This window comes from Phocoena phocoena, chromosome 19 (genome assembly GCF_963924675.1).
Source record: "Phocoena phocoena chromosome 19, mPhoPho1.1, whole genome shotgun sequence".
Classification (NCBI taxonomy): Eukaryota; Metazoa; Chordata; class Mammalia; order Artiodactyla; family Phocoenidae; genus Phocoena; species Phocoena phocoena.
Genome location: NC_089237.1, coordinates 53,419,952 through 53,443,262, shown reverse-complemented (window position 1 = coordinate 53,443,262; position 23,311 = coordinate 53,419,952). Strand labels below are relative to the sequence as shown.

Genomic DNA, 23,311 nt, shown 5'->3' with positions numbered 1-23,311 from the left:
GGTTTTGGTAAGGTTAGTTAGAGGCAGAGCTGGGCCTCGGGCCCAAAGGCCCACCCCGCTGCCTGCAGCACCCACATCCTCCGGCCTGCTCTCCCCTCAACGCTCCGTGGGCCACGGCCTGCCCTTGGCCTCTCCGATCTGTGCAGAGGCCAGTGGGGTCGCCGCCTACCCTGCCCTCACCTTCCCCACCTGCGCTGCATGCCTGGCGGGTGTCTGTCGGCCAATCTGAGATTTCTCCCTGTTCACCGAAGACAGGGGGCCTGATCCCCTGGCCTTTTTAACAGGGATTCTGTCCTTCCTGCCCAGTTCTGAATGGGAGGCACTGCAGACTGAGGAGGGTGCCGTACTGAGCTGGTAGGAGCCAGGTTTGGGGCGGTTGGGGGCTTTTCCTACCTTCGTGGCTCACCTGTGGGTCACGTCCCATCTGCTCCTCCAGCTTGTCTCTGGGGTAAGGCTCTTTCTAAGTTACTAGTCCTTTATCCTTATTTGGTTAGTTCATCAGGACCCGATTCAGAACCGACCCAGACACTCCCGTGTCCTGAGCTTGCTTTCTGCGTATTTATTGCAGGTCTGATTTCCCACGACTGCTGTTGTCCGCTGTCCTCCCGTGGGTGTGACCCTCAGGTGAGGAAGCCGGTCGGGTCCCTTGGCTCAGAGGTCTCTAGGGTACCAGTTCCTCCCACCTCCGATGGCCTGGAGGGTGAGAGCCCTGTAGAGCTTAGACCAGGACAGGTTAGGCTGGAGCGGAGCGGAGAGGAGGCAGCACCTGGGGAGATGCTCTGAGTAGATGCTGATGTCAGATGCTGCTTCTGTTCTCAAAACAGCACCGAAGGAAGCAAACGCCGGTGTCCTCCTGTGAGGAGGTAGCCACCCTGAGCCAGAAAGGTCCCAAATTCCTCAGCTATCTGCCGCTTAGCGCACTCTCTTTGAAGAATGCCGTTTATTTCTGATGGTGTTTATTTTTAAATTTTCCCTCAGCAACACCTGGGTTTTTGCAGAAGAGGAAAGTGAGTCCTGAGAACTGCACCCGCCTCTAGGGTCCCTTCGCCCGTCCGAGCCCCGGCTAATGGGGGAGCTTGGATTGCATACGCTCTGTGCCCTTTGCACAGAGTAGCTGCTCAATAAATACATGTACATTTGATTTTCCTGGGGGTCGATGGAGGGTAGCCTTGCTCCCGGGGCTCCACCTTGAAGGGCTCCCTCGGGGGCAGGGCTGGAGCCTGGGGGCAGCAGGGCTCACCTGGTGGGTTCGCCTTCCAGCCGACACCATGAGCAGCGGCACCGAAATGGAAGTGTTTGGCATAGCCGCTCCCTTCCTCCGGAAGTCAGAAAAGGAGAGGATCGAGGCTCAGAACCAGCCTTTTGATGCCAAAACCTACTGCTTTGTGGTCGACTCAAAGGAAGAATACGCCAAGGGGAAAATTAAGAGTACCCAGGATGGGAAGGTCACGGTGGAAACCGAAGACAACAGGGTAAGCCCCGTCCACACCCTCTGCAGGCCGGCCAGGCCTCTGTCTGCTCCCCATGGCTGCCCAGTCTGTGCGTCCGGTCCATACCCAGCCATCTCCAGACGTGGTTCTGGCACCGGAATGCCTCACCTGGCATCACCGCCTTAGCATGCCAGGTGTCCTCGGAGGAAGCAGAGTGAATACTGGCCTCAGGTTGCACGGTGGGAGAACCACCTGGTTGTGGTTGGCCAAAACAATCCACGTTCGGGTGCTTTTGTTAATGTTCGTGTCACTCTAGGTCAGAGGGGACCAGCCCTGTGCATCCCAGGGGTGTGCAGTTGGGAGTCCAACAGTAGGAGGACCTCTGTTAGAACACTCTCCTTTGGTAGCCTAGGTTTCCCCCTAATTCTTCTAGCAATAGCCATCTAACTAAGGAAGTAAGGAAAGCGAGTAAAGGATCCTAGTGGACCACAAGCTCGATGTGACATAGCAGCCTTCCCATATCATGAAGGCAATGAGCAGTGTAGCCCACTACATTCTGGCCCAGGTACTGTGGGCATGCTGGGAGGAATTCTGGACTTCACTACTCTCTGGAATCTAGAGCAGAAGAATCTGGAAATGTTCTAAGAAAAGTTAAAAAAAAGAAAAAAAAAAGGCAGGGGGGTGGTATCCAAAAGAGAAGTGTAAAGGAAATAGCGTCATTGGGTTGGATGTGAAGGAAAAAGGCACTGAAATTGTCCTGTGATGCTTGCAAGCACTGCAGCTCCAGAGGGCAGCTCTCAGTGCATTTCAGATGATGGAGTTAAGAACGGGCTTATGAAGCCACAGGGAAACCCGGAAGGTAGACCTGCTGAATGACAGACAATCTAAGAGGTCTAGACCTCACAGGGAGGGCTGATGGCAGGGTGGTTTAAGTGCGTCTCTACTTAAAGGCAGGTTTTCCACGGCCTTGCCCAGAGGCGGGGTGGGGAAAACGACCATCTTCAAAGGAGGTCTCAGGAAGGAGGTGAGGGCAGAGCAGGGGAGAGGAAGCTGAGCTCCACGCCCACTACGCCAGGGTCCTCCAGCCCCGCCGGGCACTGGGGCAGGGGGCTTCTCTCCAGGGGAGCACAAAGGCGCCTGCCAGTGCCTGGAACCACCGCTCTGCCTCGTGGTTCCTTCTCCTGGCTTGTGACACTCCCGCCCCAGAAAGGGAGCGGGGCTGGTTCTCTTTCACAAGCAAGGGCCAGAGGGGGTGAACGGGCAAGATGCAGGGTGGGGGCTTGGCAGCTGCTTTCAGAGAGCTCAGAATGCCGGCTAACTCTGGGCACCGGCCTGGTGACCCAAGGCCACCAGACTCCTCTTCGGTACCTGCCTCAGGAACACCAGTGGACCTGCCGTGTTCCCTGAGTAGACAGCAGAAACCCATGAGCTGCTGGAGCTGGGTTTCGGCCCAGCCGGCATCACGGAGCTGAGAGGTTTCCGCCGGCACCCGCGCCTGCATCATCCACGCACCCACCCACAGAGACCCTCTTCTCATTTCTGTCATCTTTTCCTCACCTCAGGCCCATTGGAGATGGAAAAAAACAAAAGCCCAAGTAACAGAAACAAATCCCATTCCGTCACCACCACTGCAAGCCGCCCCCAGCCCTGTCTCCCTCCCTGTCAAACGGGCGTTTTCTGCAGCACCTGCTTCTTCTGATCTGGGCGTGGGAGACAGATAGCTGCAGGGGCAAAACGCACAGAGAAGCCCAGGTGCGCACTGCACCCCTTCCCTTTCAGACCCTGGTGGTGAAGCCAGAGGACGTGTACGCGATGAACCCGCCCAAGTTCGACCGGATCGAGGACATGGCCATGCTGACGCACCTGAACGAACCGGCCGTGCTGTACAACCTCAAGGACCGCTACACCTCCTGGATGATCTACGTCAGTGCCCGCGTTTGCTGGGTTCCCGGGACCTCTGACGGGGTGGGGTGGGGCTGAGCTGCTTGTGGTGGGATGGGCTCTAGAAGGACTGGTGCTGACAGCTGCTCACCAAAAGAGGGGGGGTGAAAAGGAGAAAGGGCGACAAGAGTGATGCAGCATCAGAAGGTGAGAGATGAGCGGGGCGGGAGGAGAGCAGCTGGAAGGAGGGGCGGGGCAGGCGAGGTGGGTCCGAGGCTGGGGTCCTGGCGCCGGCACCCACCAGCGGCGGGAGGTCCGTCACAACCCTCTTGAGTCTCAGCTGCCTCATCTGTAAAGAGAAGTCGTATCTTGCCTCCTTTACAAGTTTCTCGTAAAGAGAAGTGAAATAACAAAAAGAAGGTTTTATGTGTACAGGCACACACCCATGTATACATACATATGTATTTTTTACACTCCCCCAGACCTACTCGGGCCTCTTCTGTGTCACTGTCAACCCTTACAAGTGGCTGCCGGTGTACAACCCCGAGGTGGTGGAGGGCTACCGGGGCAAAAAGCGCCAGGAGGCCCCGCCCCACATCTTCTCCATCTCTGACAATGCGTATCAGTTCATGCTCACAGGTAGGTTTCCAAGGAGGAAGCCTGGAGGCGGGGGGAGGGCTCAGGGAAGCTGCCATGCGATCCTGCACCCGCCCTGTCCAGTGTGCAGCCTCCATACACAGGACAGGAGGGTAGAGGTGCCTAAAAAAGACGAAAGAGGCCACATCTCTTAGGGGCTTGCAGGCCCTGGTGAGAAGTGCAAGCATGGGTTACCTCATACGAAACTGACATTTCTGTGGGCCCAAAACAAAGACTGACAATTTCACATGGTTCAGCCTAATACAGTGAGAAGCCCGTGGCTGGTTGTAAGTGGGGGGCTTAACCTCTCTGGGCCTCATTCTCAAAGAGGAGTCTCTTCCAGCTCCCACCTAGGACTAAACAGGATAGTAGTGGGAAAGGGAACTGTGCAGTGAACTCTGACTGCTGGAGACATGGCGGAAAACTGGGAAGCTCTTTTTATTTTTATTAAAAATTTTTTCTTGGACTATAGTTGATTTACAGTGTTGTGTTAGTTTCTGGTGTACAGCAAAGTGATTCAGTTATATATATATTCTTTTTCAGATTCTTTTCCACTATGGTTTATTATAGGATACTGAACATAGCTCCCTGTGCTATACAGTAGGACCTTGTTGTTTATTTTATATACAGTCGTTTGCATCTGCTAATCCCAAACTCCTAATTTATCCCTCCCCCACCCCCTTTCCCCTTTGGTAACCATAGGTTTGTTTTCTACCTATGTGAGTCTGTTTCTGTTTTGTACATAAGTTCACTTGTATCACATAATCACACACAGGTGGCATCGTATGGCATTTGTCTTTCTCTGACTTCTCACGTAGAGTGATCATCTCTAGGTCCATCCATGTGGCTGCAAATTACACTACTTCATTCCTTTTTATGGCTGAGTAGTATTCCAGTGTGTGTGTGTGTGTGTGTGCGCGCGTGTATATATACACACGCGTACACACACACACCACAGCTTCTTTACCCATTCCTCTGTCAATGGACGTTTAGGTTGAGGAAGCTCTTTTTATATTGCTATCAACTCTATTTTATCTTTCCCTTTGGCAGATCGTGAAAACCAGTCTATTCTGATCACGTAAGTATCCAAGGTGTAGAGTGTTTTCATAGCTGTGGCCCTTTGTCCCCAGTGCAGAAGGGGAAGATGCCACTTGCTCTGTTTTGTTAATGAGAAAGTACTGAGAATGAAGTCTGTGATGCAAAGATGTGGGGCTGGGCGTTGGGGAGAGACGGGCAGGAAGGCCTGTGAGGCCTCAGGAAGCTGGAGCTCCCCATCCAGCCCGCTCAGCCGTGCCGTTCTCCCCCGGGGCCCCTGCCTCTCCGAGTGGTCTCACATTTGTTGGGAGGTGTGCGTCTGCTGTGGCTCGGGTGACATCTTAGGGGGCCAATTTACACTCACAGGACTTGTTTCTCTCTCTTTCAACTGCCCTGAATAGCGGAGAATCCGGGGCAGGAAAGACTGTGAACACCAAAAGGGTCATCCAGTACTTTGCAACAATTGCAGCGACTGGAGACCTCGCCAAGAAGAAGGACTCCAAAATGAGGGTATGGAGAGGAGAAAGGCTTGTTCTGCTTCCACTGCCAACCTTTGTCTTAACTTCAGAACGAGGGGGCACGGGGAGGCGACACCCCACCTCCACAAGGAAGGGAGAGCAGGCCAGGATTTAAAGTCTCGCAGGACAGCCAGTTCTCCTAGACGACCCAGCATGTGGTTGATGTTACAGGACCAGATCCTGTGATTGCCTAGAAAACAAGCTTCTAAGGCTCCACTAAGAAAAGTCACTTTGGGAGCAGCTCACATACACCAGAATCACACATACCAATTGGAGAGAACTGTAGTGTCTACTTGCCTTTCAAAACGAATATATTATAACAGTATGAAATGAACACCAATGACCTAGCTACTTGGAGAATCAAGGAGCTGAAGGGTTAAGTGAGGAGGTTTAGGTCAAGACACCCAGCTTGAGCCAAATCTAAGAATGGCAAGCGTGAGGCGGGCTGATGGTTTGGCTGGGCCCCAGGTTGGAAAGCAGGGCAGGGAGGGTCCGGCGACCCGGGGCTGCAGGAGCGAAGGCAGCAGGTGCTGCGGAGCTCACTGTCGCGTGCGGCTCTTCCTGCCCCAACCCCCTGCTCCAGGGGACTCTGGAAGACCAGATCATCAGCGCCAACCCGCTGCTGGAGGCCTTCGGGAACGCCAAGACCGTGAGGAACGACAACTCGTCCCGCTTTGTGAGTTTGCACCGGCTCAAGCTGGGAGCTCCTCTGAGGCCCGCAAGTAGGCGAGGGCCCTGCTTCCAGGAGGCTGCAGTCCTGGGGGTGGACCGCGAAAGAAGGAAACAAATCAACAAGACAGTCTGGGACAAGGATTCCTTGGTAGACAGTGCAGTAAAGAGGGCGTGTGGTGGTGTAACTGTGAGCCGGGTCTCCTTTAGACGGGGCTGGCAGGGAAGCCCTCTTTGTGGGGGGCGCGGGGCTGGCCTGTGAACCCCAAGATCCACAGGATGAGGACAGGGGACTGGCGGGGTCAAGGGACCTCAGAGGGTCCGAGGGGCTGCAGCGAGGCAGGCAGCATGAGGGGAGGTGGGGAGGGGTGGTAGGGAGGGACCTGGAGCCTCAGAGTCCGTAGGCCAGGAGAAGGAGTTTGGGTTTCATTCAGGAAGCTACTGAGGGATCCTTTAAGAGGGAAGTGATATGGTGTGATTTGCATCTTGAACACAATCTCTCTTACTTTGTTGACAGTCTTGGGGGTGGGAGGGTAGGGGAGTGGCGTTTGGAGGCAGTGTGGAACAAGGGGATGGAGAAGGGAGACACAGCCAACCGGAAAGAGGAGAGGGAGAGGAGGACATGCTTCACTTCAAATTACTGGGGAATAAGGTTCCCGTTCACATTCCCCAGGAGATGGGTAGGAACACCTGGAGTCACGGTACACCTGGTCTCCCTTCCCCCACAGGGCAAGTTCATCCGAATCCATTTTGGTACCACGGGCAAGCTGGCCTCTGCAGATATTGAAACGTGTAAGTAGATCCCTGGGATCAGGTGATGTCTCGGGACATCAGGGGAGCAGTTTGGAAAACAGTCCTGTGTTTGTGTTCCTAGATCTGCTGGAAAAATCGAGAGTAACCTTCCAGCTGAAGGCTGAGAGGAGCTACCACATCTTCTACCAGATTCTTTCCAACAAGAAGCCCGAGCTCATAGGTGAGGACGTCCCCAGAGGGGTTGGTCTGAGGCATTTCGGCTTTTGAGTGAGTGGACCAAAGAGAGCTGTGTGTATGCACAGGTGACTCGGCAGCCAGCAGAGGAAGCTTGCTTTAGAAATGGGATGCGGCTGTTTTGACAGTGACATGCCAATTTGAAAAACGCAATCCAATGGACAGTAAAAGGCTGAGACACAATTGGTTTATTCAGCTTGGGTTTATAGAAACTGGCCGAATGACCAAGCAGTTAGTGGTCCTCTAGCGCCCCCTTGTGTTCTGGCACAGAAACCAACATTTCACCAAATGCTGTGAGGCCAACGCAAAATCGGATGAACCACCAGCTGGTGGATGTCCACCCTGCCCTTTGTCCCGCACCTAACAGGGGCCTCGTGCCCTTCTTTGCTCCCTGGCTGTGTCTGCTCAGCCTTCTGGGCCCAAGCCTGGAAATAGGCTGCAGCTTTTCAACAGCTTTTGGAAAAGACTGATTCTACCAAATGATCTGTGCTTCCCTCCCCGTGGCTCTGTCCTGGCCCACACTCGGCCAGTTTTCCCGATTAACCTTTCCCAACCGACATGGATCTGCGCCCTTTGCACGCAAAGCAAGAGAATTTAAATATTCTCTCTGTGGTTCTTACCCTACATGGCCTGGGTGGGCTGCAGAGTCTTCCCTGGACTTTATATTCAGCCACAGCCTGAGTATCGAGAGACTGTTTAAGAGATTTCTAACTCTACCCTCAGCCTGGGCCCCAGCAGCAAAAGTCTCAGCTGAGGACACAGAAGCTGAAAGCCCCTAGTGGATGTTTTCTTTGCATCCATGTGACCTCCTCTAAATGGTCATCGTTGCAGAGCTGCTGCTTATTACAACCAACCCTTATGACTACCCGTTCATCAGCCAGGGTGAGATCCTGGTGGGCAGCATTGACGATGCAGAGGAGCTGCTGGCTACGGATGTAAGCAGACGGGGGGGGGTGGGGTGGGGGGAAGGGGTGGGCGCGGGGCTGCTCCTCCATCACTGGGGTCAGCCGGCTGACGTGCTGTCTTCCGATGCCAGAGCGCCATTGACATCCTGGGCTTCACCCCAGAGGAGAAATGTGGACTTTACAAGCTGACAGGCGCCGTGATGCACTACGGGAACATGAAGTTCAAGCAGAAGCAGCGGGAGGAGCAGGCGGAGCCAGACGGCACCGAAGGTACCACGTCACCGCGGCGGCCGCGCGCCAGGGCCAGGGGGCGTCCGTCCAGCTGAGGTTGCTCGGGGCTTTTTTTTTTTCTTTTTTCGGTACGCGGGCCTCTCACTGTTGTGGCCTCTCCCGTTGCGGAGCACAGGCTCCGGACGCACAGGCTCAGTGGCCATGGCTCACGGGCCCAGCCGCTCCGCGGCATGTGGGATCTTTCTGGACCGGGGCATGAACCCGAGTCCCCTGCATCGGCAGACGGACTCTCAACCACTGCGCCACCAGGGAAGCCCCTCAGGGCCTCTTTTGAAAGCACTTACTCCTCCTCCTGCCTAGAGAGGCGAACCTCTGCAGGGCTCAGATGCCTACAGGCACGGTTACTGCCCCGTCTGCTGAATCACTAGAATGGCCCTGCTTCAGATACAGTAAGGAGTGACCAGGGGTTTCTGGAACCCAGTGCCGCCTTTTCATAAAATCTATCATATTCTCTGAGTGACTCAGCTCCCACCGGCCACAAGTAAGCAGTTTAGAGACACGGAATGTAAACACATGAAGATGGGCTGAGCCGAGCGTGGAAACATCCGGGTGACTTTCAGAGTGGTTCGTCCGCTTTGCCAAGCATCAGGGGTTTCCCTTGTAATCAGCCTTCTTTTCCTGCCAGTGGCTGACAAGACAGCCTATCTGATGGGCCTGAACTCTTCGGACCTCCTGAAAGCTTTGTGCTTCCCCAGAGTGAAAGTAGGGAACGAGTATGTTACCAAGGGCCAGACCGTGGACCAGGTAAGTGGCTGCCGCAGGCTGGGAAAGGACGCAGCACCCAACGGCCGCTGCCTCCAGACTCACCGGCTGGCCCCTCCGCACAGGTGCACCATGCCGTGAACGCCCTCTCCAAATCCGTCTACGAGAAGCTGTTCCTGTGGATGGTCACCCGCATCAACCAGCAGCTGGACACCAAACTGCCAAGACAGCACTTCATTGGCGTCCTGGATATCGCGGGCTTTGAGATCTTTGAGGTTTGTGTTATACTCGTTTGGCTTTGTGTTGGGGGCTGGTTTTCGTGATCCTATAGGCAAGATGTCAAGGCAGCCCACACGTCATCCAGCATCACATCTTGGAGGAAAACAAGATGGAGGGTGGATCAGGTAGAAGAGAACATGGAAGGGTTTGCATTATTTTAAGAGGGAGGAAGGCTTGTGTCAAGTGGAATTTTAAAGACATCCTCAAATGGATAAAAGAAAACAAAAAATCAAATGCAATTACTGACAATAGGGAGAGCCAGAAACAGAGAAGAAGTTGACAATAAGCCACCCGTGTGATGTTTTACACAAATATCCTACTGGCTCTGGGTTAGAAGCACATAGCCATTCATCAAAGCATATGTTTGATGTCTGCCAGGTATAAGACTTGCAGGTGAGAAAAAGATGAGCTTGTAGTTTGTAGAGGACAACAAGAAGTACGTAAGGCACACAGAAGACCAACTACAGATAAGGCAGGCCGTGGCCAGGGCCCAGGAGAGGCCCAGACCGTGGACTCAGGAGAAGCATCTTCCAGCTGGAAATCAGAGAAGACTCCAAGGATGTGTGGTCTCCGCTGAGCCCAAGAATGTGCCCATTCCTGAAAGCATAAATGAGCTGGCGAGAGCCCGAGACCATGAGGAGGAAGGCTGATGCGTGTTTGGTTTTGAACGAAGTCTAACTTTTCATGTGAACCTTATGTTTTGGTGTCAGTACAACAGCCTGGAGCAGCTGTGCATCAACTTCACCAACGAGAAGCTGCAGCAGTTCTTCAACCACCACATGTTCGTGCTGGAGCAGGAGGAGTACAAGAAGGAGGGCATCGAGTGGGAGTTCATCGACTTCGGGATGGACCTGGCCGCCTGCATTGAGCTCATCGAGAAGGTACCTGCTGTGTGCACTCAGCAGCCGCCCCTCGCCGACCTGCTGCTTGACACTGCAGCTCATACCTGCCCCGTATGCACCCTGCCTTGGTCCAGCCGATGGGCATCTTCTCCATCCTGGAAGAGGAGTGCATGTTCCCCAAGGCCACAGACACCTCCTTCAAGAACAAGCTGTATGACCAGCACCTGGGCAAGTCCAGCAACTTCCAGAAGCCCAAGGCGGTCAAGGGCAGGGCCGAGGCCCACTTCTCGCTGATCCACTACGCGGGCACCGTGGACTACAGCGTCTCGGGCTGGCTGGAGAAGAACAAGGACCCCCTGAACGAGACGGTGGTCGGCCTGTACCAGAAGTCCTCCAACAGGCTCCTGGCACACCTCTATGCCACCTTCGCCATGGCAGACGGTAACAGACTCCGCGGGGTGCCTTGGACCCGCACTTTTTCACTCCACTCAGCCCACGGGACTGGAACGGCTCTGTAGGTCTGCTAACAGCACATGCCATCTTTTTTCTTTCTTTCAGCTGACAGTGGAAAGAAGAAAGTTGCCAAGAAAAAGGGTTCTTCCTTCCAAACCGTCTCTGCCCTTTTCAGGGTAAGAAAGATACAGATTTATTTGCTTGTAATTGGTTTAAGTCATCTCCAAATGAGCAACGCAGAGATGCTAAACTTGATTCACTCAGGAACAGTGATGCAGTCTTAATCTGGTCACTGTCACTTAGGGAGGGTGAGTGGCAGTATGGTGATACACAGAGGAGGTCTAATAAATGGAGGACCAGAACTGAGCCATCACTTTAAACGGCATCTGCTGCGTGTGCCGGCTGGCCAGGGAGGCGAGTCCTCAGTACAGACCTTCCGACTTGCCTGAAGGACACAGGCAGTAGCATGTCCGGTGCCCAGTGGAGCTGGATACTCCTCTTGAGTTGATTTCAGAGGCATTTTGTACTTGGTTAGTCTCTGGTGGTTCACTGTGAACCAAAAGTCTGTTATATCAGTTATTTGCCTACACTTCTAGCCAAAAGATTATTAAAAGAAAAAGTTAAATAATACCTTTATTCCTTAGAATTTATGATAAATTTAAAATACATACCTTACTTTTTTGTTACATCTCCGTGTCTGTAAAAGCCTATAGTAGGCTCACTATCAAATTTAATCTTTTTCTTTTAGGAAAACCTGAACAAGCTGATGTCAAATTTAAGAACAACCCACCCTCACTTTGTGCGCTGTATAATTCCCAACGAAACCAAAACCCCAGGTAAGACACCCGCTGGCTCTGCAGGCGGCACTCAGGCTTTAGGAGGTTGTGTGTGAAGCTGACGTTTGCGGCTTCTCTTCCCAGGCGCCATGGAGCACAGCCTTGTCCTGCACCAGCTGCGCTGCAACGGTGTGCTGGAGGGTATCCGCATCTGCAGGAAGGGCTTCCCGAGCAGGATCCTCTACGGGGATTTTAAACAAAGGTGTGTGAGAAAATGCTCTGTCTGCTTCTCGAGAAGATGTGCAAACGCTGGGACTTGAGAGGGAGGAATCCTGGTATGAAAAGACCCGTTTCAAAAGAACAGCTGTGGACTCCATGTAGAATGATTAACCTACCACTCGGCCAAGGTATACAGTTTTCTCCCACATTTCTCAGGAGCTTATCTGACATACAACACGTCAGAAAAACACCTGGCCTAAGAGTCAGTAGGCCTAGGTTCTAGGCCACTATCTGGCCTGTGACCAAGAGCAAGATTCCTTCCCTCTCTGGACCTTGGCCTTCTTGCCTCTTGGAAGAGAGACCTGAACTGGTTTCCAAAGTTCATGTCTTTGCTAATGGTCTACGATGTTTCTGTGTCCACAATGGCAGATACCGAGTGCTGAATGCCAGCGCCATCCCTGAGGGGCAGTTCATCGACAGCAAGAAGGCGTGTGAAAAGCTGCTGGCATCCATCGACATTGATCACACTCAGTACAAGTTTGGACACACCAAGGTACTGCATCAGCTCTGACAGATGTTGGTGTGTGGTCCCCGTTAGACTTCTCCAGAAAACTGACTCAAGTCATCCTTCTCCCCTCAAGGTGTTCTTCAAGGCTGGCTTGCTGGGAACCCTGGAGGAAATGCGGGATGACCGCCTGGCCAAGCTGATCACCCGGACGCAAGCTGTGTGCAGAGGGTTCCTCATGCGTGTGGAATTCCAGAAGATGGTGCAGAGAAGGTCGAGCGGGGTCTGTGCTCAGACCTGAGCTCTTCGGGAGAAGTGGGGAGTCTCTCTTAGAAGAACACTGATGTTTTGTTTTTAGGGAGTCCATCTTCTGCATCCAGTACAACATCCGAGCCTTCATGAACGTCAAGCACTGGCCCTGGATGAAACTCTTCTTCAAGATCAAGCCCCTCCTCAAGAGTGCAGAAACCGAGAAGGAGATGGCCACCATGAAGGAAGACTTCCAGAAAACCAAAGATGAACTCGCCAAGTCAGAGGCCAAAAGGAAGGAATTGGAGGAAAAATTGGTGACGCTCGTAAAAGAGAAGAATGACCTGCAGCTCCAAGTACAAGCTGTAGGTGTTTAGGAATTTTTTTAAAACTTTCCTTCTAGATTTGATTATTTAAGAAAATGACTTTTGGTGGGAGTTTTGCTTTTTAGTTGCGATGCTTCGTAAAGGACTTCATGTATAACAAAATACTGGAATGTCACAAATCTTATCTTTTAACCATTAAAGGAAATCATGATATATTTTTTTCTTTTTTTAAGGAAAGTGAAAACTTGTTAGATGCAGAGGAAAGATGTGATCAACTGATCAAAGCCAAGTTCCAGCTGGAGGCAAAGATCAAGGAGGTGACTGAGAGAGCTGAGGATGAGGAAGAGATCAATGCTGAGCTGACGGCCAAGAAGAGGAAACTGGAGGACGAATGTTCAGAACTGAAGAAAGACATAGATGACCTTGAGCTGACACTGGCCAAGGTTGAGAAGGAGAAACATGCCACAGAGAACAAGGTGGTACACTCTTTGTGGGCCCTTCCAGCTTGATGTGGTCAATGCAAACCCGACTTGATCTCTTCTTATAATTGCCTATGGCTTCTTCTTAGGTTAAAAACCTTACTGAGGAACTCGCTGGTTTGGATGAAACCATTGCAAAGTTAACCAGGGAGAAGAAAGCCCTCCAAGAGGCCCACCAGCAGACCCTGGATGACCTCCAGGCTGAAGAGGACAAAGTCAATTCCTTGAGCAAAATCAAGAGTAAATTGGAACAGCAGGTGGATGATGTGAGTAAAGGATGCTAGTCGGGAGGCCTGGGCCTCAGGGTGGGAAGAGCCCCCAAGAACCCTCTGGTGCAAAGCATTTGTTCTCAAAAGGAAACGGTGACTTTTGCAGCTGGAAAGCTCCCTAGAACAAGAAAAGAAGCTTCGTGTAGACCTGGAAAGGAACAAAAGGAAGCTTGAGGGAGACCTGAAGCTTGCCCACGAGTCCATATTGGATCTGGAGAATGACAAGCAACAGCTGGATGAAAGGCTCAAGAAGTGCGCCCCGAAACCACCAAGTTCAGCTTTCCAATTCCCAGGTATTTGGTCTTCACACGTTCTGCATTTCCCTTCACAGGAAGGATTTCGAGTACAGTCAGCTGCAAAGCAAAGTGGAAGATGAGCAGACTCTGGGCCTGCAGTTTCAGAAGAAAATCAAAGAGCTACAAGTAGGAGGCGTTTGGGACTTTTCTTTCACACGTGGTCACGTACAGTGGGTGGGGGGTGTCTATTACACGTCATTAGAGCAAAGCGGGCAGGACCATGGGTCTCCTTTCTGCTAGGCTGACACAGTAGTGATGAACAGTTTTTCCGTAACTGTTGACAAAGCACATAATTGAAGTATTTCAAGTCCACATGCAGTTGGAATGGACTATATCCTGGGTGGCCGCTGCAGGGGTAATGCCTGTGTCGAGGCAGGAAAAACTCGTGTCAGAGAAAATTGGCAGCATTGGTATCGTTCGGGGAACAGTCCGCGAGTGGTTTGTCTAATGGGAGGGGAAGCTGGCCTGGTGTTGACACTGGAAGTCAGGAGTGTCGTGGGGCGGCCTGCCCTCACAGGCCCGCATCGAGGAGCTGGAGGAGGAGATCGAGGCAGAGCGGGCCTCCCGCGCCAAAGCAGAGAAGCAGCGCTCGGACCTCTCCCGGGAGCTGGAGGAGATCAGCGAGCGGCTGGAGGAGGCGGGCGGCGTCACATCCACGCAGATAGAGCTCAACAAGAAGCGGGAGGCCGAGTTCCTGAAGCTGCGCCGGGACCTGGAGGAGGCCACCCTGCAGCACGAGGCCACGGCGGCCACGCTGAGGAAGAAGCACGCGGACAGTGTGGCCGAGCTGGGGGAGCAGATTGACAACCTGCAGAGGGTCAAGCAGAAGCTGGAGAAGGAGAAGAGTGAGTTCAAGCTGGAGCTCGACGACCTCGGCAGCAATGTGGAGAGCGTGTCCAAGTCCAAGGTGCGGGGTGGGGGGCGCCTCATCCTCAGGTGAGGGGGACCCTGCCTCCTTCCCACCTGATCGCTGACTCAGCTTCCTCCCCCTTCTCAACCCTGCAGGCGAATCTGGAGAAAATCTGCCGCACTCTGGAGGATCAGTTAAGCGAGGCCAGGGGCAAGAACGAGGAATGTCAGAGGAGCCTGAGCGAACTGACCGCACAGAAGGCACGTCTGCAGACGGAGGCCGGTGAGCGCCGGGAAACGGTGGGGGCAGTGCCTCCTGGACACCCACAGAGGGCAACTGATCAGAACGAAAGGCAGGGTTTGTTTGGGGGAGGATTTCTAGGGAAGCAGATTTTCAGGAGAGAGGCAATCAGAATAACCCACGAAAGCGCCATTTAGAATGTCCCAAAGGAGGAGAGCACTGAAAGTTCAGTAAGAAGGAGAGAGACATGGACTGGAATGAGGAGGGACCCAGAACACCACCTGCTTCAAGCGCTTTCAAAATTAATGTAACCCTGCCTCAAAAAGAACCTAGAGGGCAGAAGTGGGACTAGGAACCAAGTCCCATGGCTTTTCTACTTCTCGCTGCACGTTAATGCAGATTCGTTGTCTGCAATGGGGGCGTTTTAAACAGTAAAGAAAGAAACACGGCCAATTTGTATAGGCTCTTGGTGTGTGATAAAAATACAGGGGAACATTATCCGGGACTTCCACCTAGAAAGGACTGGTTCACCCAGCGCTGGTCCTCCAGCCCATCATCACGGGTGAACCAGTCCTTTGTAGCAGCTCGACCGAGACAGTGACAAAAAGAAGTTCAGGGGCCACTTCTCCCATGATCTTGGGAGTTCACCCCTGGAGTCCGAAGGCCTCTCCCCCACCTTCTTTTTCTCTTGCCTCTACGTAAGCATATAAACCAGAACCACCGTAGCCACCCAAAAATCCAGCTTCAAACTACTGAAACTAGAAGTCCTAAGGAACGCAGCTAAGAGATGCAGTATTTCCCCCAGTGACAAACAAGCAAACAGCTGGAAGCACCAGCCACTGAAAGGTCTGATGGGAGTGTTTAGGTGGTGAGGTTTTGGTTTACAATTATTCTTAAGTTTTACTGACAAAAGTTACTCCACGCTTCTGGAAGTTTACAACAGTATCTTACCAGGGTGTGCTTTCAGTTTCCTCTTCACGGACACATCCCTTCACCCCCAAGAAAGGACCACACCTTGTAATTTACTCTCCCCAGATCTCAGCACAGTGCCTTACATACAGTAGGAACCTGGTGAGTGAATGAATGAAGTGAAAATATTTCCCTTCTGGACACAGGTGAGCTGAGCCGTCAACTGGAAGAAAAGGAGAGCATAGTATCGCAGCTTTCCAGAAGCAAGCAAGCATTTACCCAGCAAGTAGAAGAGCTCAAGAGGCAGTTAGAGGAAGAGAGCAAGGTACGTCCGCAGAGGGAGCGCTCCCCGACCTAGCCTTCCAGTACCACCTGCAGAAACAAAAGGCAGCTCTACTCACAGGTGATGACAGCGGGAGCACACTTGGATTGCATCATGCACACGGCACTAAAATGGTCATCCGCTGGGGCCTCTCCTCTGTCCTGACTTTTGCAGGCCAAGAGCGCCCTGGCCCACGCCCTGCAGTCCTCCCGCCACGACTGTGACCTGCTGCGGGAACAGTATGAGGAGGAGCAGGAAGCCAAGGCCGAGATGCAGAGGGCGCTGTCCAAGGCCAACAGCGAGGTGGCCCAGTGGAGGACCAAATACGAGACGGACGCCATCCAGCGCACGGAGGAGCTGGAGGAGGCCAAGTACACAACCCTATCTGTCTTCAGAAGAAATAGAACTCCTAGATGATCAAGTGACAGAAGGCACTGACTTTAGAACTACTCGCGAGTGAATGTGTTACGATGTTTCCCCATCTTCTATGTCTTTTAAGGCAGTTCTGTGCCAGTAGAGGGAGCCGGTGTTAGCACATTTCATTGAGACAAACGACTTTGACCTTGGTTAGAGAAAAGGCAGGCTGTTGGTCACTGGTTTTTAGCAGACAGGAAGTTCTCCTGGGCTTATGAAAGGAAATCGGCGTTTGAATCACATAAATTAGTGATTCCAACTTGGTGAATAGTGATGTTCAGGAGGATTGAAACTTAAAGCATCTGCTTCTCTTTCACATTCTTCAAGGAAAAAGCTCGCTCAGCGCCTTCAGGATTCCGAGGAACAGGTTGAGGCGGTGAACGCTAAGTGCGCTTCCCTGGAGAAGACCAGGCAGAGGCTGCAAGCAGAGGTGGAGGACCTGATGGGCGATGTGGACAGAGCCAACTCCCTGGCTGCCGCTCTGGACAAGAAACAGAGGAACTTTGACAAGGTGTGGGGTGAGCTCCCTGCCGGCTGAGCACCGTGACACAGGGGTACCTGGTGGTCCCTGACTCTGCCCCAGTAGCAGTGTGACCTCAGGCAAGCCCCTGAAACAATGGGAGTGGGATGCGGGGGGAGGTCCCTTTCAAACACTGTCAGTGGAAACAAGCCACCGCCTCCAATGTTGTCCAGTCCCGAGCGTTTCTGTACCCCCACATGGCTGGTCTGTCTGGGGGGCTGATGTGGGAATCCAACTCGGGTCCCACTGCGAGGCTTTGTGGCAGCTTCCCCTTCAGTATGACAGGTAAGGTTGCTTTGAAACAAAGTTTTAATGAAATATTTAGAAGTACAGGGCCGTTTTCATATTGGGAAGAGGGCAGTTCGGCACAGCTAATTCCTTCTCAAAGGATCCACTTGCTTTTCATAGAGGGCAGTTGTTACTGACCAGTGACTGATCTGGAAATCTTGGTTAGCCAACAGTCAGGAACAAGGGGCTAGGCAAGCGACACGGCAGAGGCGGCCCCAGCTCCCAGACTGCTCACCCTCGCGGGCGTACTTAGATAGAAACTAGCCGAGAGGCGCTCGTCAACAGAGGTGCCGCCTTCCTCCCCGGTGCTGCAGGTGCTCGCTGAATGGAAAACCAAGTGTGAGGAGAGCCAGGCAGAGCTGGAGGCATCTCTGAAGGAATCCCGCTCCCTGAGTACTGAGCTCTTCAAACTGAAAAATGCCTATGAAGAAGCCTTAGATCAACTTGAAACTGTGAAACGGGAAAATAAGAATTTAGAGCGTAAGCAGTTTGTCTGAAATCCTGCTTCATGCTATTGCCAGAGCGTGGGGCTGGAGGGCCGTGACTGCAGGACCCAAACCCCTACACGAGAGTCCGTTACCGCACACACAGGAAGCGTTCAGATCCGAGGGGTTGTTTCTGAGTCTCTCTGTACACAGTATCTTACCTCTAGGAAACAGCATCCGTAGAACTATGATAAACTAGTTAAAAGCATTTGGTTGGTGCTTGCTCTGCCTGGAAAACTGCACGGAGAACGTTCCGAGGCAACCCAACCTCTTTCTTTGCAGAGGAGATAGCCGATCTCACAGAACAAATTGCCGAAAACGGTAAAACCATCCATGAACTGGAGAAATCAAGAAAGCAGATCGAGCTGGAAAAGGCTGATATCCAGCTGGCCCTTGAGGAAGCAGAGGTGAGCAGAACGCCGGCGAGGCATTGGCCTGGAACAGCTGCTATGATGGTGGGGCTCCAGCTCGGGAGGCCAGGCGGCCCCGATCTGGGTCTGTAAAGTCACAGTCCTAACGCCGGCTTCCTTCCTATCAGCTTGCATGGACTAACACCTGTGAATACCTGTGAATTATCTTGAACTTACTGGAGAAAATCATTACGTTAAAATAGGTCTAAAAATGAGATTTTACAAAAACCTTAGATGAATTCAAAATATCTATAAAGTGCCTTAAGCGCCTAAGAAATGTGATGATTTAAATGTTATTGTTTGATAGTATAATAAAAACAAAGTGCAATGAAACATCTTATTTCTGCACTGAAGGTAAGTTAGGGATTTTTTAAAAAAGAGTTTTGAATATTGCAGAGTTAGAATTACAAACATTCTATTGGAGGGTTTTTTGCCCCAAAGAGTAGCGTAGCAGGCTCTCTCCCATCACTGGTATTATTTCTGTCTTGTTCTTGTTCTTCAAAGGCCGCTCTTGAGCATGAAGAGGCCAAGATCCTCCGAATCCAGCTGGAACTCTCACAAGTGAAATCAGAAATCGATAGAAAGGTGGCCGAGAAAGACGAAGAGATCGAGCAGCTGAAGAGGAACTACCAGAGAGCAGTAGAGACGATGCAGAGCGCCCTGGACGCCGAGGTGCGGAGCCGGAACGAGGCCATCAGGATCAAGAAGAAGATGGAGGGGGACCTGAACGAAATCGAGATCCAGCTGAGCCACGCCAACCGCCAGGCCGCAGAGACCCTCAAACACCTCCGGAGCGTCCAGGGGCAGCTGAAGGTTTGCGCACTCCCGGTGGGAAACCTCTCCCAGCCTCAAACACGCCAGCTGTCGGCTGGGCTCATGGTCCTCAGGCCTCAACTTCAGCCGGACGTTTCTGTTACTGTCTGGCCAGGATACCCAGCTCCACCTGGATGATGCTCTCCGGGGCCAGGAGGACCTGAAGGAGCAGCTGGCGATCGTGGAGCGCAGAGCCAACCTGCTGCAGGCCGAGATCGAGGAGCTGCGGGCCACTCTGGAGCAGACGGAGAGAAGCAGGAAGACGGCGGAGCAGGAGCTCCTGGACGCCAGCGAGCGCGTCCAGCTCCTGCACACCCAGGTGGGGGAGGGGAGGGGGGCGGGGCGGGGCCCCTGCTCTGGGGCGCGCCTGGCTAACACCCCTCCTCCCGTCCCAGAACACCAGTCTCATCCACACCAAGAAGAAGCTGGAGACAGACCTCCTGCAGCTCCAGAGCGAGGTGGAGGATGCCAGCAGGGACGCGAGGAGCGCTGAAGAGAAAGCGAAGAAGGCCATCACGGACGTGAGGCTCCTCCCTGCCCTGCGTGGCTGCCAGGATTGCATTTCATCCAAGCCCCCTTCCTCTCCAACTCATTAGATAGGGTGGGGCCTTCCCAGGGCACATGTGGTGTGAGTTCTGCTCCAGAAGCGCTCCCCACCTCCCCAGTCAGCATGTCTCCTCCCGCACGTTTAAATAGTGGACAAGAGAAATAAGGGAGTGTGGATAAAAAAAAGACCAAAAGGAATTATATTCCTTTCTTATGCCCTTGGAGAGGTATGCTCTTCTTTCCTTCAACGTATGACTGATTCCAAATATAAAAATGAGACCCTCAGACGTCAGGATCCCACCAAATGTCACCTCACAGGAAGCCGGCTTCCCTCCCGCCGGCACCCAGCCTTCCTGCTCCAGAGGCCTTGGTTCTGGGCTCGTAGCCCCCACAGCGCCACCTGCTGCTCGATGGAGGGCACAACCTCGTGACGATTCCTCCCTGCTTGCTCAGGCACCCCCAGTTCCCTAGAGGCCTTCCCTTAGCCCCATTACCCCACACCCGTGATGCCAGGTTATGAACTCAGAATTCTCTAAGTCACGGGCTGGTGATAATGGTGATAAGGAAAGAAGGAATCTCCTTGGCGCTAGGGAGGTCCCAAGGAGGCCAGTTTAAGAAAGGGAAGAAACTATTTCCCATCCAGCCCTTGAAGGTTTCACTTCTTAGCTTATGCTACATGCCTGGTGCAGCTCTTCTCAGGTCCCATGGTGGAACGGTGGGGCTCAGTCATCCCGTTACCTATTGTCCTTTGTCATCAGCATGGCTCTGGTCCTCCGGGTACCCAGATTCCGACAGCTCCAAGCACTTGACCTTGGTCTGCATCTGAGTGGGATGACTTGCTTTTCAGGCGGCCATGATGGCCGAGGAGCTGAAGAAGGAGCAGGACACCAGCGCCCACCTGGAGCGGATGAAGAAGAACCTGGAGCAGACGGTGAAGGACCTGCAGCACCGCCTGGACGAGGCTGAACAGCTGGCCCTGAAGGGCGGGAAGAAGCAGATCCAGAAGCTGGAGGCGCGGGTACTTGCAGGACAGGCCCCAGCCTACGCAGAGCTTTCTGGCCTCTCCCGTTCGTGCTCCAGCCCCAGACTAATTTACACACGTTCCCCCAGATCCGAGAGCTCGAGTTTGAGCTTGAAGGGGAGCAGAAGAAGAATACCGAGTCTGTCAAGGGCCTGAGGAAGTATGAGCGGCGGGTCAAGGAGTTAACTTACCAGGCAAGTGGAAAGAAACCCCACGGGCATCCTCTGTGAAGTGCGAACACCCTCCCGGGTCCTCTCTCCAGAAAACAGGGAGAAATCCTTTAGCCCCAGAGAGAACTGGGACCTCTTGCATCCCTGCCGGCCCCTGGCTAAGTACTGTCCCATGTTCTCTCTTTCAGTGCGAAGAGGACAGGAAGAACGTGGTGAGATTACAGGATCTGGTGGACAAACTTCAAGTGAAGGTCAAGTCCTACAAGAGGCAGGCCGAGGAGGCTGTAAGTCCGCAGGACCCCAGCGCGGCGCCTGGCCTGTTTCTCTTGCGAGCCCCAGAGAGGCGCTCGCTGATCGTACCCGCCCCGGCTCTTTGCTTTTAGGATGAACAAGCCAACGCGCATCTCACCAAGTTCCGGAAAGCTCAGCATGAGCTGGAGGAGGCTGAAGAACGGGCCGATATTGCCGAATCTCAAGTCAATAAGCTGCGCGCGAAGACCAGAGACTTCACCTCCAGCCGGGTAGGTGGCCCCGCGGCACTGGGTGGGGAGGGCGATGCGGCGGGAGGTGTGACTCCCGGGGAGGAACCCGCCGTGATGGACGGGACCTTGGAGAACCTTCGACTTTAGAACCGGTCAGTCTCGGGCTCAGGAAGGGAAAGGATTTGCTTAAAGCCACGTAGCTGCGTAGAGCCCGGCTAAACCCCGGTCTGTGCGTCCCAGTAGAACACCGTCCTGAAAAGCGGCGAGCGGTTCCTGCGTGGGCTCGGGCGCCCTCTGCCGGCCGGCCGCCGTCTCTGCGCCCACTGTAGGTGTAGGTTCCTAGATCCCTGGGCTGTTCTGAGGACCAGGCTCTCAGGCTGTGGGGTGACCGCCGCCACGTCTGCACTCGTGTATCCGCCTGCGATCCAAGGAATATCCCGTGTCCCGCTGAAACAGACAAGCAAGCAACCCCAGATGCTCGCTGGGAGGGGGCGTGGCCGGAAATGCGGCTCTGCCATCTGACAGAACTCAAAATGCCCACTTTCTCCCCAGATGGTGGTCCATGAGAGTGAAGAGTGAGTGATCCTACGCTGGAACAGGACAGAAAATATGCGAAATATGTATTTTCATGGTTCCTGACGCTTAATTTCCATGTGATTGCTTTTCACATGCAATAAATTTTGCTTTGTTTTCAATTTGGGGCTGTGTCATTGTATTTGTTTTCTCTTCCCAGTGTGGAAATGGTTCATTGGTGGTATTTATGCCCAATGTTGAAATCTCGGTATGCAGATGTCTTGATAAAGTCATTTGGCCTATTTTCAGGTGTATGTATGTGGGGACAGGGAGAGACTGCTTTTGGTTTAAATTTGAGATTAGGGCAGAAATAAAAAGTACTCCTAGGTTAACCACTGCTTTGGTGGGAGGAGGGGGAGATTGTCCAAAGAGTCATCTCCCAACTATGACAAGGGGGACACACGAAGGTTTGGTTCAGGAAAGCCCCGTCTCAAGCTGAATAGGGTTTTAAGGCAGAGGCCAGAGTCCCCCTACATCTTCTCAGAGAACCACCCTGGAATCTAAACAAAAGCTTCTCAGGCAGCTCCACACAGCGCCGTGCTAACTAACTACTAGGAATACACAAATGAGCAAAACAGCGTCTGGTCCCTCCAAGAACTCACGGTGAATCTACCACTGAGGTGCTGGGAGAGCTGGACAGCTACATGTAAAAGAGTGAGATTAGAACACTCCTTAACACCATACACACAAATAATAAAATAAACGGATTACAGACCTACTATAAAACTCTTAGAGGAAAACATAGGCAGAACACTCTATGACCTAAATCACAGCAAGATCCTTTTTGACCCACCTCCTAGAGAAATGGAAATAAAAACAAAAATAAACAAATGGGACCTAATGAAACTTCAAAGCTTTTGCACAGCAAAGGAAACCATAAGCAAGACGAAAAGACAACCCTCAGAATGGGAGAAAATATTTGCAAATGAAGCAACTGACAAGGAGTAATCTCCAAAATATACAAGCAGCTCATGCAGCTCAGTATTAAAAAAAAACAACCCGGGCTCCCCGGGTGGCACAGTGGTTGAGAGTCCGCCTGCCGATGCAGGGGACACGGGTTCGTGCCCCGGTCCGGGAAGATCCCACATGCCGCGGAGCGGCTGGGCCCGTAAGCCATGGCTGCTGAGCCTGCGCGTCCGGAGCCTGGGCTCCGCAATGGGAGAGGCCACGACAGTGAGAGGCCCGTGTATCGCAAAAAACAAAACAAAAAAACAACCCAATCCAAAAACGGGCAGAAGCTCTAAAGAGACGTTTCTCCAAAGATATACAGATTGCCAACAAACACATGAAAGGATGCTCAACATCACTAATCATTAGAGAAATGCAGATCAAAACTACAATGAGGTATCACCTCACACTGGTCAGAATAGCCATCATCAAAAAATCTACGAACAATAAATGCTGGAGAGGGTGTGGAGAAAAGAGAACCTTCTTGCACTGTTGGTGGGAGTGTAAATTCATACAGCCACTATGGAGAACAGTATGGAGGTTCCTTAAAAAACTAAAAGCTACCATATAACC

The 23,311-nt window shown here is 52.7% G+C and overlaps 1 protein-coding gene across 1 annotated transcript; it reads left to right on the top strand.

Annotated features, from left to right (window-relative positions):
* The first annotated feature begins 1,268 nt into the window (after positions 1–1,268).
* LOC136138199 (myosin-3) lies at positions 1,269–21,796 on the top strand. The gene is made up of 39 exons (XM_065896816.1): positions 1,269–1,472; positions 3,210–3,353; positions 3,794–3,950; positions 4,998–5,025; positions 5,384–5,492; positions 6,084–6,176; positions 6,898–6,961; positions 7,044–7,142; positions 7,988–8,091; positions 8,193–8,331; positions 8,978–9,096; positions 9,180–9,329; positions 10,044–10,214; positions 10,310–10,616; positions 10,734–10,804; positions 11,377–11,464; positions 11,549–11,666; positions 12,053–12,176; positions 12,265–12,401; positions 12,487–12,742; positions 12,937–13,179; positions 13,272–13,448; positions 13,558–13,703; positions 13,783–13,873; positions 14,265–14,654; positions 14,753–14,879; positions 15,953–16,071; positions 16,243–16,439; positions 16,810–16,993; positions 17,605–17,770; positions 18,058–18,182; positions 18,690–18,998; positions 19,114–19,317; positions 19,394–19,519; positions 20,392–20,562; positions 20,655–20,759; positions 20,924–21,019; positions 21,119–21,256; positions 21,770–21,796. Exons 1-39 carry the CDS (start codon positions 1,269–1,271, stop codon positions 21,794–21,796), a joined length of 5,823 nt encoding a protein of 1,940 aa, XP_065752888.1.
* The last annotated feature ends 1,515 nt before the right edge of the window (positions 21,797–23,311 follow it).